Raw genomic sequence first — 20,633 nt, 5'->3', positions numbered from 1 at the left:
ATTTCTTCGAAACATAGAGCAAAATATTGTTGAAAAACCTAGGCAAATTACGAGAGGTACTGTTAGTAATAATTACAGAGGTAGACGATACAATGAGTCATCATCGAGACGACCTATTGTAGCAACAATGTCAACAAGAAGTTGGAGAGCTAGGGGAAATTCGACGAGGGGACGCGGCTATCGTGGTCGATTAGGTTCTAGGGTTAACTTTAACAGGCCTACGGTATCCGAATCTAAACAAATTAGGCCGGCTATCACGTTCGTGAAAGAGGGCGAGAATCTTACTGTGTCTAAGAATGTGGGGGAGGGTTCATCAAAAAACTAGAATGCCCAACACAAACGAGGTCAAGTCAGTTAGTCTTGTGTGGCACGGGCGTCAGAAAGACCTCAGATCACGAAGGGACAGGTGTAGTCTATAGAATCTTAATTAATAGTGGATGGAAGCCAGGACAGAGTTTGGGGACCGGAGATAAGGGACTTAAGCGGTTATTAAGAGGCGGCGTTGATTATAACGAGTATAGTAGTCAATTTGAATTTAGGAGTATAGGAATCTTATTGGAAAACCAGTTTGAAAATGTAACAGAGTGTAATGAGTTAGGCGTGACTTGTGAAACTTGTATGAGGAGAGGTTTGAATGTGTACACAATGTATCATGAATTAGATGAACAAACCGATGTGAGTGTTGATTATTCTTTACCTAGGTTACCTGAAGTATGTGTTAGACTGTATGGAAGAAGTATGAGTGCACTCATAGATACGGGAAGTCAGATTAGTGGAATAACTAGGGAATTGTACGACTCTATTCTAAGAGAACATGGGACATTGCCAGAGATCGCTATTCCAGCAATTCAAATACAAGGCGCGTTTGGATCGCGAAGTGAAAGCACAAATCGGTTAGTGCTAATAGAGTTTCAGTTAGGTAGTACTTTAGTTGAAGCACCTGTACTAGTTATGCGACGTCTTCCTAGGTCATTGATTCTAGGATACGATTGGTTAGAGCGGGTAAAAGGAATAGTGAACTGTAATGGTGAACACACTTTGACTATTGAACATATGGGCGTTAGGTCTTGTGTTAGGCTGAATTCGGACTGCAAAATCGAAAGGTTAGGGGGAGAGACGAACGCAGCCACGATCAATTTAATATTAAATCAAAACTCTAGGCCAGTGGAACAAAGTGTATTAGACATGAATTTAGATAATGAGAAATTTAAGGGATTAAAATTAGATGACGCGAACTTAAGTAATGAACAAAAGGAATTATTACTACCTGTGTTAAACAAACACTGTAAGGTATTTACGGAAGGTTTAGGTTTGACAAACAAGTACGTACACGTTATTGAGCTGTTAGACGAAACACCTTTTGTAAAACACAGTTATCCGGTACCTTTGGCGTATAGAGAACAGGTAAAAACCGAATTAGAAGAGTTAGAAAAACTAGGCGTGATCAGACAGGAAGCGACTCCTTACTGTAGTCCTCTCACTTTCACTAAGAAGCGAGATGGGTCAATAAGACTCTTATTGGACGCACGAGAGTTGAATAAGAAAATGGTAGGTGACGCAGGCGCGCCTCCACTCACATCTGAGATTTTACAATCCTTTCATGGAGTAAATTATATCAGTTTAATTGATTTGAATAATGCCTATTTTCAAATACCTTTGCATAAAGATTCTAGGAAGTATACTGGGTTCTCGTTCATGGGGAAGACGTATACTTATAATGTTTTACCTCAAGGTTTAAAGACTTCTGTAGCAGGGTTCTCGAGAGCAATGGATTATATCCTAGTAGGAGTACGAGAGTTTTGCGTAAACTATTTAGACGACATAGTCATATTCACTACGGGGGACATAAAGTTACACTTAGAACATTTAGATCGAGTGTTAGATAAATTAGAAACCGCAGGTTTAACTGGAAGGTTAGAGAAGTGTCGGTTCTTATGTGTAGAGGTAAAGTTGTTAGGACACATAGTAAATACTAACGGGGTACATATGGATCCTGAACGGGTTAAAGCCATATTAGACTTCCCTATACCTCGGACTATAAAACAATTACGAGGATTTCTGGGATTAATAAATTATTTCAGAAGATTTATTTCAAAATATAGCGAAGAGGTTAAACCACTGTGTGACCTATTAAAACAAAATACGAAATGGTCATGGACAGAGGAAATTAACGATTGTTTTGAAAGGGTCAAGAAATTGTTTATAGACACGATACTTCTTGTACACCCAGATCCTAAGGGAACTTATTATTTACAAACCGATAGCAGTAATTTGGGGGTTTCGGGTTATGTCTATCAATTGAATGAAGCTGGTGAAGAACAAATATTAGGGTTCTGTAGTAAAGCATTGACAGAGACAGAACGCAAATGGACAGTTACTGAACAAGAACTATGGGCCATCATTTTCAGTTTGTCAAAGTTTGAAACATATTTGAGAGGAGCGAATTTAGTCATTAGGACTGATCATAAAAGCCTGATATTCTTGCAGACGTGCAAATTATTGAGCGCTAGGATGATACGTTGGGTACATTATATAGGGCGATTTAATTACACAGTCGAACATGTGAAAGGTAAACTAAACATTGTAGCAGACGTATTGTCTCGACATTTAAAGGGGACCACCGATGTATTAACTAACAAGGTCACGGGGCCTGAAATGAATCTATTTAAAACATCATTAGGACGATTAGTGCGGGAGCGATGGAGAGAGATAGGTAGTTATCAAAGTCGCGACAAGACTGCTAGTGAGATAATTAGACGCGTGCAAACAGCAGACACTTCTGAACCAAAGTACTACGTGCTTAAAGAAGGGATTCTTTATAGAACAGACATAAAAGGGGATATCTTAAGATTATATGTTCCCGAGAACATACTAAGGGATTTGATAGTTAGCATACATGAAGAAGTAGGTCATTTCGGGCGATACAAGGTTTATGCTCTGATGAAACGTCAATATTATTTCCCAAATATGTCTCGTATAATAGGTCGTGTTGTAAGAGCTTGCGAGGCATGTCAAAAGTCAAAGCATGCTTTGGAAACGCACACGGGGCCGATAAAAACTGTAATAGCGAAGGAAATAGGGGAGAGAGTTTTTTGCGATATTTTTGGACCTTTACCGGCAGGACGATTTGGTTTTAAATACATATTCGTAATGCAAGATGCTTATAGTAAGTTAATCAGACTATACCCACTACGCCAGGCTAGTGGGAAGGCTACTTTAACTTGTGTAAAAAAGTTTCATAAGCAGGTCACAATTAAGACATTATGTTCAGACAGAGGCGCGAACTTTACTTCAAAAGTTTTCGAGTTAGGTATTCGCCAACTAGGTATCGAATTAACGCACACATCTGTTAGAAATCCGCGGCCAAATTCGACAGAGAGGGTTAATAAAGAGTTAGGTAGATTATTCAGGACGTATTGCGACAAATCACATCGTTCGTGGGTAGATCTATTATCGGATATAGAAGATTGTTACAATCAGGTAATACATACTACAACGGGATATTCGCCAAACGAGATTATATATGGAAAACGTACTCTGCTATCGACTGATTTCAACACTGACTCATCGGTGAGGGCAGACTTACAGGGTGAACCGTTAGAACAGATTCGACAGCAGGCACGACAAAACATAGATAAGGCGGCCGAAAGTAGGCAATTACATTATAACAAAAATCATAAGTTAATACAATTCGAAATCGGAGATTTAGTGAAACTTAAGACTTTTACAAAGTCAGATGCTGATAAAAAGTTGACAAAAAAATTCATGCGCTTATATGAAGGACCGTACATAATAGGGGCAGTTCCATATAATAATGTATATACATTAATAGACGTTCATACTAGTAAAGTTAAGGGTAACTACAATGCCATTCATTTGTTTAGGTACTATGTAGATAACTAGAAAGATAGGTAAAACCAGAGTACTGGAAGGAACAGAAAACAGGTAGTTTGGGGTACACTAAACAAAGTGAACAGGTAGTTTGGGGTACGCTAAACAAAGAGATACCTGAGTTAAGTAGTTATGGTCATGCCCGAGGGTATAATAGATAGGCGTGGGAGGTTTAAGACTAGCGCTCGAATACAGATAAGAAAAAAAAAAAAAATAGATTTTGAAACGACTAGTACAGCTGCAATGAAAATAGGGGATTACTGCGTGTATTAAAAATCTATTTTGGGGGAGCGTGAGATGGCCTTGCCATCCGTCATACGGTTTTATGACTGTCGGAAATTTGAAGCCTTGCTCTTAAAAACAAAAATCTCGCACGAAAAGAAATAAATTAGTTAAGATTCTGAGTAATTGTAGGAAAGGAAGTATAAAAAACAAAAGGGCAAAATAAATTGCTCTAAAGCTAAATTGCGTTAGGGTCGGTCATAAATTAGATAAAAGTCGTAAATTTTAACTTAGAAATCTCTACAAGTGTACAAAATTGTAATCACGTGTTATGCGAGTGGTCTAGGCAAGGCAAGGGCGTGAGAAAGTAAAAGGTACGGCCCATTAAGGGAAGTTTGAAATACATTTTATTTTCAGCCAATTAGCCATCAGCCAGAGAAATTCTGTGCGCAAGAGTGAACCAATCAGAAACCGAAATTTCGCTGGTTTTTTTTTGCATTTCAGATCATGGGCGTGGACAAAGATATCCGTGTGGACGTTTTAAGTCTACACTGGGGGACGGAGAAGAACATTCGATTGAGGTCTGGCTCAACGTGCAGTAGAGCCTAACAGTGAATATTAATTAAGTGTAGAAATATATTGCAATTGTATAGTTAATAATAGAAAAATTATAAATAGAATAAAATAGTGTGTATCCGGGCCAGCAGAAGCTGATATATGGTGATGTACTAATTTACATTTAATTTTAAACTAGATTATTTGAAAATCAGTTCCAAAAATCTTGAGTAAAGAATTATTTTACAAACTAAATTAGAGATGATATTATTATTTGGATATTAGGAGGTGTTACAATATTGTGTATAACTATTAGATTTGCATCCAAAATTATAGAAATGGGACATTTCTCTTTGTGGAACTAGGATTCAAATATATCTAGAATAAATAATGAATATATTATAATTTACGCATAATGTGTGTCCTTAAAATTTACTTTATTATAGAAGTAAGAATTATAGATAATATCTCTATTGATTATGTGGGCATGTGTGTATTTTAGATAAAATGGTGTACATAATATTATATAAAGCCGAAAGGGTTTTTTTGTTTGAATATTTGCTTTTCCCTTTCAATAATTAGTATGGCTTAGGAAGCAAATATTCGGCCGGGAATTAATTAATGTAATAAAGTTACTTAATTCCCAGTCTAAATAATAAATTCAGTTTCTCTTCTTTTTTTCTAAATACTCAACTGTATGAGTAAATAAACAATTATTTACCAGAAATAAATGCACTTGGGTATAACTATCATCTTTTATTTGCTATATTTAGATACATTTTCCTAGACATTTAATAATGGAGATTCAATTTGTTTGGAGGCTAGACTATCGTATTGTAATATTAACAAAGCCAAAGATACGAAGAAACCATGTATCGAACTAACTTGAGCTCCAATATTAAGATTTTCTCATATGACCTATTTACCAATCACAATTCCTATTATTAAGTAAAAATTAGGTTAGGTTTTTTTTTCAGCAGTGCACCTATTTATAATACTAGCTCTTATTCAGCATTAAATAGGGAATAAAATTGAATTAGCAGTCTAATGCAGTCTGATGGAATGACACTTGTCGTTACAATTATAGATTTGGTAGAAAAATTACTCAATAGCTAAAATAAGGTGGTGTGCTATAAACTACTAGCTACCGCGGTATAAACATCGTCTTCATCAACATGAACAGCTTTCACCGGCTCACTACTGAGCGCGGACTTCATAGAGAACTCTCGATCAAGTTTACCTTCATCATATGGTATTTTATACCATTATGTGAAATTCTCACGATGGTTTTTCCTTATACTTTTATTATCACAAAACGATTAGTACTAATATACCAAGAATGCTCTCCACTACTAAAGATAATAGGGTTGGCTGGGTTCGAATCCCAGGCTAAAGACACCTTAAAGGGACCTTGTCGAGGATACTTTCGAGTAACAGCTAAATTTCATCTACCTACTAAAATACCCTGAACGAGACAATGGAATACACGCTGCCTCCGGAGGACAGATGGCGAGGCAGGTAGGTACCTTTTTTTTTATGGTGTACCGATCTTTCCCAAACAGCATTTTAGGTAACATTATCTGTTAAAACCGACGCCAGCTGAATTTGTGAATCACCGAGTTTTTGAATAGATAAAAATACTAGTTTTGCTGTACTTTGTAATTCCTTTGCTTGATATTATATGGTACATGGTTGATTGGTGACGTACCAGCAGCGAGATTCCGGCACAAAGCAAACACGTCATGTCTTTATACAGCTGGACTCTCCGAACTAATAAATTGGCCAATTTATTGACAATCAATCAAACAAATATATAAATATACAAAAATACCATGGTTTTGGGGCGAGCCCAGAGCTCATTGAAAAGAACCTAGGTTTCCGTACCTAGGCAAATTGAAAACGCTTCGCAGCGAAATAGGAGAGTCCAAGTGCTGTGCCCCGATAACAATGTTAAAAGACTGAGATTTCAGTGTAGGGCTCCCCCCGTGCTTGAGGAATGCCGGTTGGTCTCAAACCGATGGCCTAAATAAGGCAAATACACGTATCAACTGATTTTCCACACTAACAGGACGTTCTAAATTAGCAAATCTCTCCACTCATTATATCTATTTTGAGGAGTTGAAATTTTACATTAATTTTTTATAATTCAATCCGTGTAAACCTGTTAGCTGGTCGAGAAGTCTACGTGTTCACCCAACGTACTGTACCAATTAATTACTTGTAAATAACTCATGACTTTAAATACCTAGGTGTTTCTATAATTCAGCTGAGTTTATTTCTTATTTATCTCTTCATAATGCCTAATCTTAACCACTAGTATAGACGATCACAGCGTACCATCACAACCTCATCACGAGACTCGATATTCTCTTCTTGCATGAAATTTACGCGACTGGGGCCCGGTATAGAGAATGAGTTGAGATTACGAGCCGGTGCTTGTGCCTGAGGGTTACGATAACGGCTATTATTGTATTCACGTTTTTTGCAATTCATTAGAACGTGACCTTCGGATTTGCAGTATCTGCAAATCACTGGGGATTTGGAAGACGTGTCATTGGGTTGAGAGTTAGCGGGTCGTTGCGCAAAACTCGATTTCTGAAAGGATGCAAATGAATTCCTGGATTTGTTACCTTTGTTCTCAGCAGGCTGGGACCTCCTATACAGAGTTTGTTGAATACGCTCCTCGGATACAGCTATATTGATAGCTTCGTTTAAGGTTTTTGGAGACCTGCATCTCACTATCGTGGATATGCGAGGGAGTAGACCCATTGTGAAATGATGGAGGGCAAGATCCTCCATGGCTGCAGTCCGACCGGCTAACTGACCTGGTTCGGCATTGGTTAGTGAAATCTCCGTTAAGAGTTGTGACAGGCACGTCTCCACCTTAAGCGCGAATTGGCTGACATTTTCGAGCGGGCTTTGCTTGCTCTCTTGTAGGTCTGCTAGTAGATGTGAGTAATGTTTCCTCTCACAGAATTGTTCTTTGAGGAAATCTTTTAATTGCAACCAGCAGGTAAAATCCTTTATGGAGCAAGCAATTTCCGCTTTACCTTTTAGTTGACATAGTATAAACTTAAGTAAAATCGGTTTTTGAACGTCACTGGCCAATGAAATGGCATTGTCACAGTTTATTAGAAATGAATTTAACGTTTCGCGACACCCGTCGTATGGCTTCACAAATTTGAACAAGACACTCAGTTCCATTTCAATATTTGATTCTTTCCTTATTGTTACCTTTTGTAAGAGCGGAGATTGCTCGACAGACTCTGGGCTTATTTTATCAACAGGCATATTAAAAGGTGAGACCGGATGAGATTGTTTACTTTGAGATAAGGCGAAATGCTCGACTCACATTAGTACGTGGGCGGCGATGATTGCGATTATTGGCGTTTGCATTTCGAAGAAACTGCAGATGTCCCCAATGGTTTCGTGGTGAACAGTGAACACGTATGGACACAGAGCACAGAATAGCACAGCACAAGTAGCACTTATTATTGATATCACTGTAATGCACAGATCACTATATGGACCAGTGGAGGGTCCAGGGATTTGTATTTTGAATCCCTTTGCGCTGCCACCAATGTTACGACGGAAAATCCGACAGGGTTTTTAAAAAAAATAAAATTGTTTTTACACAGAATAATATAATGAATTTTAGTACACTGGGAAAAATACTTGGGTTTCCAAAGAAATAGTAATAGACGTGCAACCTTTACGAGTTGTCGGACCGGACTGACGGCATTTACTCGATCTGACACCTGGTCGAGACAGAGTAGCTGCTGGGTCAGCTGTTCAGCTAGCAGTTGAGGGATGTAACAGTTCGAATCCCGACACAGGCAATTTGGGAATTTGTAATTTCTAAATTGTTAATGGTCTGGTATAGTATGAGTCAGGAGGCTACGGTCGTGGCTAGTTACCACCCTACCGACGAAACCACGCCGCTAAGCATTATGAAACTAATCAGATAGTAAAACTAATGCGACAAAGCTCTTAACACAAACTTGTTTGGTTGACCACGTCAACCTAATTTGGACGTTACATCAATTGTAATTAAGTTTAGATTTACCGCCAGCGTAGTAGGAAATTAAGTAGCGGGTCATAAACAACACTTATTTCGGGGCAACACGGGTCATATTTCAGCTGCCCAATATCCCGGTAAGGCCGTTAAACCGCGCTGTAAACTGGCCAGGTAATGTGCACACGATACTAGAGAATAGACCATTTTACAAGTAGCATATGAAAAACCGGCCAAGTGCGAGTCAGACTCGCGCACTGAGGATTCTGTACTCGGGTTTTTTTCCAACATTTTGCACGATAAATCAAAAACTATAATATATAAAAATCTGTTTTAGGATGTACAGGTAAAGCCCTTTCATATGATACCCCACTTGGTATAGTTATCTTATTTTGAAAATTGAAATACATTTTAATTTTTTTTTAATGATGCAACCACAAATTCGCGGTTTTCAGATTTATTCCTGTACTTGTGCTATAAGACCTACCTACCTACCAAATTTTATGATTCTAGGTCAATGGGAAGTACCCTATAGGTTTCTTGACAGACAGACAGATAGACAGACAGCAAAGTGATCCTATAAGGGTTCCGTTTTTCCTTTTGAGGTACGAAAGAAACCCTAAAAATCACGTAAAAAGCCTTTTCATATGTAGCACTCGCTACCTTATTTCTTGGTAGAGATTGCTCTAAGCAATAAGGCCGCCTTTGCACACAATTTTTTTTTTGTTTTCTTCTTTCTGTGTTGTTCGTTTACATGTTTTTGTGTGCAATAAAGACTTCTATCTTTCTATTATCGTCTTTTTAAAAAAATTGTGATAGAAGTTAACCCTTGATTGCAATCTCACCTGGTGGTAAGTGATGACGCAATCAATTGCTTGGCGGAATGGCTTTGCTAGAAGGGTGGTAACTAGCCACAGCCGAAGCTTCCCATCAGACCACACCAGAAAAAAAATTACAAAATTCCAAATCCAAATCTTGTGAAAAGCTTTTTTATGTTTAACACTTGCTACCTTACTTCTTCGACTTAGCGTTTTCCCATCTACAGCGAACCTCTGTGCAATTCAACTCTCTAGGTCTAAGGGTTTGAGCCATGCGTTGATCATTCAGTCAGTAAGTCAGAATATAATATCTTTTTTTTTACTAGACGTTAGTGCAAAAAGTGAGTAGCCGCTTCTATTTGGGAGGTATTAAATATCTCTTACTTAGTGATGAAAAACATCGTAAGAAAACATGCATGCCTGAGATTTCTCCATAATGTTCTGAAAGGTGTTCTGGCAAACCACACTTGGCCAGCGTGGCGGACTATGGTGTATGGTGTATCGATCATGATAAATGAGCTGTTTACAGTGAAATTTCTTGATCATTATTATTAATTATAATTAGCAATTAAAAATTAAAAGAAAATGTAGAAGTTGTTGTAATACATATTAAATTTCCAATTAAGGCGGGAATGGGACACCAAAACCTTACTAAGACCTGATTTACCGCCCGTCTCGGTAATTCGAGACTTTCCTGCGTATAAATAAACTTTATTTTATTACTTAACTTCACTTACACACACACGTATGCACGCTCGAGCTGATATTGCTATTTTGTACTAGGGGATACCCGCGGCTTCGCCGCGTGGATTTCGGTTTTTTTAAATCAGGAACTCTTTGATTTTCCGGGATAAAAAATAGCCTGTGTCCTTTCCCGGGATGCATCCCAAGTCTGTACCTCATTAAAATCAGTTCAGCGGTTGGGCTGTGAAAACGTAGCAGACAGACAGACAGACACACTTTCGCATTTATAATATTTAAAAAAAAAGAATATTAGTCATGTTAAATGACTAATATTCCCCTTTTCTCTCCAACTAAGCTTCAAGGCTTGTGCTAGGAGTAGGAACGACAATAGTGCAACGGGCGGGGTTTGAACCGTCGACCTTTCGGTTTTCAGTCCACTCCTTTACCGGTTGGGCTATTGAGGCTTTATTATTTTATATATTAGTATGGAAGTATGGATATTAGTATGGATAGTGAAATTTAATTTGATTTAATTTTTGATTGTCAATTGTTGAATTTTTAAGATGATTTAGTAATCTAAGATAAAAATTAATTATGTAATGGTGATAATTAACTAAGTAAGTGCACTTAAAATTTACGAGGGTTCCAAACGCGCCCAGGTCTGAGAATTAATATAGAACCATTGCTTTGCGGAAGTCATGACTCATGATATACAAGGAATCCGCTGAAACAGACAAATCGGTATGGTGCAACACGCATCATGCAATGTTAACTATAGCCGCAATCGAAAACAGACCTGAGTAAAACTTCAAAATTATTAATTTTTAAATTGATCCAGTCAGGAATTGAACCCGGGATCAAATGCTGCGCAAGTGAATAATTATAAAAGTGTGTCAAAGCTTTTATTTAGCTAAATTAACATACACGTGTGTAATAAAACACCGGAACTCAATTTGACATACAATTTAAAAAGGGCACGAATGAAGCGAAAGTTAAATATGCCCTTTGTCAAATTACGACTGATAGACCAAGAGCTGGTGGTTAAAAATAATACTGTGCCCTCTCTTCCATTCTACTTTCTTTTATCTTACACAATTTACCACATTGATTGAATTATTTAAACTAAATAAATACTTTGCTTATTTCTTCTTATTTAAAAAACTTGTTGATTCCGTCTCCAGAATGCAAGCTATCTCTGTATCTCCCAAATATCAAGATCGATTCTGCGGTTGGGTTTACTCTGAAATCTTAAGCCGTGAAATGTCGATGCATAGACACCACTGCATATTTAAAATAGGTAAGTACATATATTAGACTACGTGTACGGTTCGTGTGGATTTAGCTTCTAAAAATCCTGTGGGAACTTGATTTTCCGGGATGACTCTGGGATGCATGCTATTTGTATACCACCGAAATTGTTTAAACGGATGCGCCGTGAAAAGATAATTGACAGACAGACACACTTCGGCATCTATCTATATGTAAGCACTAAATTTTCACCGTGTATATAAGGAATATAATATAAGGAAAAGCTGACTGACTGACTGATTGACTCATCAACTCAAACTGGTTCAAACTTTTTGACGGATCGGACTGAAATTTAGCATGCAGATAGCTATTATGACATAGACATTCTAAGAAATTATTGTGATCATTTAAGCCCTAAGAGGGTAAAATAGGGGTTTGAAATTGGTGTAGTCTACGCGGACGAAGCCGCGGTCATAAGCTAGTTTATAATAATGAAAGTACGCAAGTATCAAATGGAAGCGGATTCTTTATTTATTAATCATCGATACGGGTAAGTTGGGGTAAGTGGATCAGAGTGAAATATTGCTAGCGTAACAACGTCGACAAGCGATGACACGTGACAAAACTGTCGCGGCTCAATACATCACGCAGAGTGTGAGCGACGGACTGTCCGGGCCAACTTATTAATCTAAGTTTGGTCCAGAATTGGGAATTTATCCCCCTGCTCGTTTGCTCCAATCCCTGTAAAAATGTAATATTATGTGAACATTCCTTAACTTATATTTTTATTGTAAGTGGTTTGCCTGATCTTGATCTAGGTTAAAACTTCTTTTTTATGTTTTTTAGGGTTCCGTACGTCAAAAGGAAAAACGGAACCCTTAAAGGATCACTTTGTTGTCTGTTTGTCTGTATGTCTGTCAGTCCGTCCGTCGTGTCTGTCAAGAAAACCTATAGGGTACTTCCCGTTTCGTTTCTTAGTGGTTGTCTACACTATAATATTATTAGCTATTAGCATGCCTTTCAGCCCGATCTGTCCAGTAGATAGCTGTGAGAACTTTTTGATTTTCCTTTACAAAAATTAGCCCATATTCATCCCTTTATTTCCGCTTTCTGGGATGGATCAAGCTAAAAGAATGTATGTAGCTAATATCGAATGGTTGCCGCAAGCCCTAAGCGGTTACAGACCAACAGCTGAGCTAAGCTAAGCGAACTATGAATAAACTAGAAACTAGTTGCGTGCACAGCAATAACTAAGCGCAAGCCAAGCCACTGTTGTGAGTGGATGTGCCAAGGGGTGTCAGGGGACGCGGGAGGGACTTAGCTTAGCTCGCGTAGCTTTGGCTTACACAGCTAACTTAGCCTCACATGTTTCAGTTAGTTTACCTAACTTAGTATATATACCTAGTTTGCGATCTGCACACAGGTATGAAAAAATAACCCAGCTATGAGAGCTAAGCTAAACTAACTTAGCTTAGGTCTTGGTTTCTTTATAAAAATAGCGAGCGAACGCGCAGGCGGGCCACCTGATATTAAGTGATTATCGCCACCCATGAACATTTGCAGCAACAGAGGAACCGCCAATGCGTTGCTGGCCTTTCAGGAATTTGTTGATCCGCCCTATGTTGAAATCTAATGGGAAAAGTTGAACTTGCCAACTTGCCCTAGATTTTAAAACATTCAATTTCATATACTTTTCGACTCTATACAAGCGTTACATCGGGTTCAAAGGAAGTCATACATAAAAGTGATCTCCCGAAACTCGCTTATTTTCGGAATTATACGCTCGCAAGCGAAGATTGCGCCGAGCCGTGATGAAATATGTATTACCTAGTTTGAATGGCGAAGCACTTTGAGCGAAACATGTATGTATTGATGTTTATTTACGCTTGTTGGGTTTAGGACTTTTATGCCTATCGAAGATTACTCGATCTGACAAAGGAAAGTAATGCGTGATTCATACATTCATACCGGTAGAGCCGAGGCGAACCAGTTCCATACCCGAAGAGAACCTACGAGGCCAACTGCAGGACCCTACGACTAACTAAGCCTCCGTGCATCCGTCCGTCATTCTGTTAGCGGGTTGTACAACCCATGAACCGTGATGGTGGAGAGTTGAAATTTTCAGTGTGTAATTACTATTGCGAATTAACTACAAATAATCATCATTTCAAAATGGCCACCGTATTATTTAAAAAGTATACAATCTTGTGCGATGGTACGGAACCCTTCGTGTGCCAGTCTGACTCGCATTTAACTGGTTTTTTTCTGATACAACTCAAACTTATGTTTTACTTAGTTTAGGCGTAAAACCCAGATCCTTCTGTCAAATCTCGTGGAAACTGTTTGATTTTCCGGAATAAAAAGTAGCCAATTTCATTCTCAAAACCCTATCTACCTTAACCTTTTACCTATGCCCATGCGAAAAATCATGTCGATCCGTTGCTCCATTGCGACGTGATTGAACAACAAATAAAACCCCACAAAGAAACAAACATATCTACTTCATATTAATAACATTGATTGTGATGCAGATTTAAAATATCTGAAAAGTGCAACTTAAAATGTTAAACGATACTCTAAACTCTACTAAAGGCATGTTAACTATACCTAGCAAAAACTTACTACTTATACTTCAGGAAGTTGCAAGAATTCTATGAAGGCAGGTGGCATGCGATGGCCGCTTATCAGAACTTGAAGGAAGGAAAAAGCAATTGAAAACCCCACGCCACTATCTGGGTATTCGCCTATTCGTTACATAGTGCCTATATTTTGTTTGTGAAATGTTTATAAGCATATGGAACTATTTACTTTATTTGGTGTTTAGAGATTTTTTAGTATTACGTCTTCAGATTCTTCTTCCCATATTATTTATTATTTATTATTTATTATTATTATATAGAAAGACATGTTCATCTTTATCATATTAACAGATTACCTCAACTTCGTCGAAAGTGATAATGTGGCCTAAGTTGGGACTATCTCTTTTCACTAGTCATTATTTTGGTAACCTCAGCCATACAACGCTCAAGATCATACAAACAGAAGACATAAACTCTGTATTTTTCACTATCAACAATCGAACGGACAGGCCAAAATAAAAGTCCGTAACATAGTGTTATTTGATATCCTCCAGTGGAATGCACGCGATCTTCCGTTTCCGAAGCTCTACGGACAAACTGCAATTCATAATATTTATGGGCGTGCATTGCTATGATTTTCGCTCAAAACTAAATAAAAATAAACAAAGAACAAGGCCAAATGTATGTACGAACAATGGTAAAAATTTCATCGTCTAATGTACCTCTACGTTTTCTTTTTTGATATTTTTGATTCTAGCTAGAAGCTTTTGCATGCACGTTTGCACGATAAGTTGAACCTCACGTCATAATTTTACGTGTAGACCCCTAAAGAAGCCTCTATCTTGACTATGGATTCCAGTGTTAAACTTTAATCCATACATTCAAATCCAACTTTGGGCTTGCGTTTAGTATCAATTTATTAATGCCAGTGTCATCTCATGTCAAAAGGCGAATAATAACCCAAAAAGACGATTCGATAACCAAGTGTGTTATCTTGTATTATAATATTATTATAAGAAGTCTTTGTTTTCCACCTGCTGCCTTCTCTGTGAAAAGAGCCTTTATCCGAGATCGTATAAAATATTAAGCGCAGATATGTTTCGGAACTTGTTCTGGAAACAATGGAATTTTTCGCGCCATTTTCTGAGAATTGGATTGGTATGAAATTGCGAAAACAAATTTTTGTTACAAACTTTTGCTGTAATTTATTCTCTTACAGGTAATTTTGTCTGAAGTTCTAATTAGTCGAGGCGTAGGCTTAGGTATAAAGTAAAAAGGTCCCGTACCTATTATAATAATTATTAAAATAATACAAGTGCATAGTTAAAAATTTAAATCACCTCCTAAAACAAATATGAAAGGTAATCCTAAAATCCCGCAACCTCATATTTAGACCATAATAATTATTTTGATTAGAAAGAAAAAAAGAAAGAAAATAAACAAATATTATGTCTATCAAATTCTCATCGAGACAAATCTAAGGAATACAAACTTGATAGAAGTTCACGTGACCTTCACGCTCTATCATCAGACCCTGGTCACCATCACCATCTGTATGGCAACCACTCATAGAGACCTAAACAACGAACCCAAACACGACAGTTCTGCTGTAAGTTGTTGAAGAGTTCTAAAGCGCCCATGCAGTTGGAGACCACGAGGCGTGACGCCGGCTGTATCAGGAACACTGACCCGTGCTTCTATGCCTCGCGGCGATCAAACAACATCGTAGGGTACATGGTACTCACCTAAGTCCAGGGACGTCATCCAGCTGCGTCCCGTCAGGCAGCTGCCAGGCGAGCTGCGGCGTGGGGAAGCCGTGCGCCGCGCACGACACGCGCGCGCCCGTGCTGTTGGAGAACACGAGGCGCGGCGGCGGCTCCATCAGGAACACTGGCCCGTGCTCCTGCGCCTCGCCGCCTGGACCAAAGAAAAGTTCATCAGGGATCAGGATTTTAATCTAAATACGAGTATATAACAAGGTGTTCAACCAGGCCCCGCACCTTTAATTTTTTGCATTTGAAGTGAGCGGGAGGATATTATGAAAGCTTAATAAGGCAGAAGAAATTAGCTGGTCTCATATACAGCAGCAGTTAATGCATGTCCTGCATAGAACCAATCGATGCACAACATACATTTTTCTCCTCAGTTTGAGTAAGACCGAAGAAATATCGTGGATAAGCTGGGAGGTGAGTTTCGGGTGGAAGGCCTCATATGCTGGGGGAGAAAGAGAAGTGGGTAATAATCCAGAAATATATGGAAAGCATAGAGGAAAGAAAGGAGATGTATGAAAGAGAAGGAAAATGAGTCAGACCGTTGCAGTTATTTAGGCCAATGGGGTGGGAACATTATTGCGTGGAGAAAGAAGGCAGTTGTTCCAATAGGAGTCCAGTACTAACCAACCATTAACTAAACAACTCTTACTTAGATGTAACATATGAATTGTATTGTATAGCACTATTTACAAAATAAACGATTTTTTTCGTTCTCCTTTTCTGTCACCATCCGATTCGGATATCTTTAAGGATTTCCCCTCCTACGTAAAAAAGTTTCATACAGCATATATGGATATAACAGACTTTGCCAAGTTTGAACCGCCATTGTGTGCAAATCAGCGTGATTTGGCTGCGCTGTTTGGAATGCAAATGGCGCATCACACACTTCGGGCTCGTCCCGCGTTAATTCGCCGAGAGAATATTTTGAGGTACGTTATAATGGTCTGTGCATTAGACCTCAGGGACGTGCCAAATGATCTCTTAGGGTGAGGCCAAACGGACGTAATTTTTTGAGTTGTCAGTCGCGTAATTTCTGCTGCATTCGGTTTCATACAAAAGTCCAGTTCATGCCACACGGCGCACAGCTCATTTTGCGTCGCCGTGTGGCACGAACTGGACTTTTGTATGAAACCGAATGCAGCAGAAATTACGCGACCGAAATTACGCGACTGACAACTCAAAAAATTACGTCCGTTTGGCCTCACCCTTACAAAGCTTAGACTGAGATAGATAGATCTATGCGAAAGCACCGCCATAGAACAATTCCGTGACGTGACCAAATTATAATTTGATCACGTCACTTTTTAATGAGTCTGGCTTGGTAACTTTAAACCGCTTGTTAAGCAACTAGAGACATGGTCGCTTATCGCCTCATAAGAAAGCTCAAACTCACTCAGCGGGCGATGAAGATAGTTATATTTGGAGTTTCTCTAGGTGATCAAAACGGAAATGAGAACATCCATAGGTGAAACACAGTAACCGACACAGCTCAACTGGTTGTGAATTTGAAGTGGCAATGGACAGGGTACATAGTTCGAAAAATCAATAGATGGTGGGGTCCCAAGCGAGAATGAAGACCTCGCACCAGAAAGCGCAGCAAAGTCCACTAGGTGGATAGACATCAAACAAATCGCAAGGAGCCGCTGGATGGCGGCGGCGCAAGTCCGTGGCGTGTGGAAGTCCCTATACAAGAGATCTATATGTCTAACAGTGGACGCCTATTGGTTGATAATAATAATGCTGATTCAACTGGCCACATCACTACCACAAATTATAGAGTGACTAGATGACGCCCGCGACTTTGTCCGCGTGGATTTGGGTTCATAAAAAATCGCGTAGAAACTCTTTGATTTTTCGGAATAAAAAGTTACCTTTCTCAATGTCCAGGATGCAAGTCACCTTTGTACAAAATTTCATACAAATTGGGTAAACGGATGAGCCTTTAAGAATCCTTTGGGAAATAAATAATTTTTAACCTTGCTTTGGGAACTGTTTGATTTTCCGGGATAAATAGCCTATGTCTGTAATCCCGGGATTTTCATCAAAATTGGTGACACTGTTAGGACGTGAAAAGCTAGCAGACAGACAGATAGACAGACAGTCATATTAATCAATTGACAATAATATTATCAGTATGGATAGTAAACGTGACCACTACAAGACCAAGTGTCAGCAATCCAGCACAGATTGTCGAATTAACGCGCAATCAGACCAGTTTGTGGAGCCCACATTTGCATCTCAAATATCAAAGCCAAATTGCTTTGATTAATACCAACCACGCTGTTGATAGCATTGTATAGAGAACTACTCCTGTACCTATCTATTGTGGTTCTGTTGAAATAGAACCTAATAAAACCTAGCCTGTGTACTAATCCAGGATATTATCTATCTCCATTCCAAATTTTGGCCAAATTCGTCTAGTAGTTTTTGCGTGAAGGAGTAACAAACATACACTGACACACACGCATACACACATACACACAAACTTTCGCCTTTATAATATTAGTGTGATGATTAAAAAAAACTTGCAGCTCAGACCATTTATGCGCCAGACTACAATTATTTTTATACATTGCATAATTATTATTATTTTAAATCGAATCTTTGAAAATAGCAACCGCCGCGTTTGTTGCTGGTTCTTCTCGGTGGAATGGCATTCTAAGCATGTGGGTAATTCTTTTGATGATTTAAAAGTACCTACTTGTAAAGGTTTATTTGAATAAAAAATCATTCTTTTCTATCTTTATTCTTCTTTATACAATTTCTTGGGAAGTTATTCTTTGAACGAATATCTATCTAGATTATGCGATGTAAGCTACGAGATGTTCTACGCCGATCAAGCCGCGAGTAAAACCAGACTACTTTCAAGAAACAACAAGCTTATAACATTAAAGTAAGCTTTTCTTTACTACAGTTCGCACGAAAAATAACCTTTTTTTGAATATTTTTGCATTTATGTAACAATAATATATAATATTCCCTTGAGTGGGACCTTCTAAATAGGTAATTTAAAATCATTATGTGGTTTCTTGAACAGTTTTTCTAGAAAAATCTACCATTTCCGAAATAATGAGTCCCAAAGTGGCAGTTTTACGAGTTAAATTTGCAGCTTCTTACTCTTAATTTGCGTATTTGAACGTTAAATTATAAAGATGGGATGGTAACTAGGCACTACTAAGTCCTACACCAGACTAGACCAAAGACTAATTAGAAATCATACAATTCCTAATTATCCCTGCTGGAAATCTAATCCCGGATCTCCAACTTATTCACCTAAGCACCAGGGCGGTCCTCAAAAATGGTTCTTATCTATTTCATTCGTAAGTTTTAATATGCTAAATTATTATTTGGTGGTTATTTTGGTGGTATGTCTTTGCCGGTGGGATGATAACTAGCCACTGCGCAAACATTCCACCAGATTATGTTTAGAAAGCACTTTATTACATTGTCTGTTGAGTTCAAAATAAAAGTTCGAAAATCAAAACTAATTAATATTGAATGTCATATAATTACCTACTTAATTCGTAAGTTTTAAATTAAAAGATCTTCTAATTCACGTTTTCACCGGCGTTATAGAGAAGGTATAATCCAATCCCCACACTGTACTAGCTGTGGGCAAATTATCCAGGACGTAGGTCGGACAGGCTTCCTCGGTTCGATGCGCGCTATTTTGAGACTCCTGCAATATTAATGCCTCAATGCGCCTCTAGGTGGGCTGAACGGAAATAGGTTTAGAAAAATATTATAATTTTAAGCATTGCTAAGTAGTTTATGATGAGGTCAGGGAAGTAGCTATTTTTTTTTAATAAATCCACTTTTGCTTTCCAACTAAGCGATAAACTTGTTAGTTGAGTTTTGCGTTAGTTACGACAACATCTTGCATTATGATGATACAATTGATTGAATTTGGATCAAAGTCACAACTATCAAACCATCAAGGTTATTGACTTACGCAACCCAAAGTGGGTTCGCTTTTTAGTAGTGGTCAAATTGGCCTAGCTTGTTTTATCATAAAAAGCCAGCCTAGTGCAAGTCAGACTCGCGTACCGAGGGTTGCGTACGATTGCTCGAATTTCAACTCCAAAGGACTGTAGATCTGAGTGTTGTTAATTTCCACTCGATACCTCAACGCGTTCCTGAGAAAAATTGTCTCGACAGACAGACATACAACGAAGGAATCCTGTAAGAGTTTTTTTTTCCTTTGGAGGTGCGGAACCCTAAAAAGCCACACTTTATTAATTATTGCCGACCTGATATTATTTTGTTCTCATATCGACACAATGCTGCAATAATGGTTCAAAATTACAAAGGATATAAAGTTACCTTTGTCGCGTTTGTAAGCAGATACTACAGGTTGTTACCACTTCCTACAGTGTATATATTCCTGGAATAAGCTTTTGGAATGGTATTCCAGGAATGACAGCCCGTCAAACGGTTTAATCCTATTGCAAATAGACGTGCAAAAAGTAGAAGTACAAAGCTACCTAATCCATTGTAGTCATTTGAAGAACATGATGTCAAGAATCTGTTCATGTAAGTTTTTATTTATTTATTTATTCAGATACCTACAAGTTAGCCCTTGACTGCAATCTCACCTGGTGGTGAGTGATGCAGTCTAAGATGGAAGCGGGCTAACCTGGAAGGGGTATGGCAGTTTTCATTAAACCCATACTCCTTGGGTTTCTAGACGGCATCGTACCGGAACGCTAAATCGCTTGGCGGTACGGCTTTGCCAGTAGGGTGGTGAAAGTCGCAGGCATCATCTAGTATAAAATAAATCGAATAATCAATTCAATCAATCACCAGATTTCAACAAAAGTTTAGTAAGATAGAGTTTGTTTCTGTGTTT

At 38.4% G+C, this 20,633-nt stretch overlaps 1 protein-coding gene across 1 annotated transcript in view; it reads right to left on the bottom strand.

Moving 5' to 3' along the window:
* Positions 1 to 20,633, bottom strand: part of LOC123877890 (Down syndrome cell adhesion molecule-like protein Dscam2) — a 77,903-nt gene that overhangs the window by 32,421 nt on the left and 24,849 nt on the right. The window contains exon 3 of the mRNA XM_045924844.1: positions 15,758 to 15,929. Within this exon, the coding sequence (XP_045780800.1) occupies positions 15,758 to 15,929 (172 nt within the window). The remainder of the gene's footprint in view (positions 1 to 15,757; positions 15,930 to 20,633) is intronic.

The sequence above is a fragment of the Maniola jurtina genome, chromosome 2 (assembly GCF_905333055.1).
Source record: "Maniola jurtina chromosome 2, ilManJurt1.1, whole genome shotgun sequence".
Classification (NCBI taxonomy): Eukaryota; Metazoa; Arthropoda; class Insecta; order Lepidoptera; family Nymphalidae; genus Maniola; species Maniola jurtina.
This window is presented reverse-complemented; position numbering and strand designations above follow the sequence as displayed.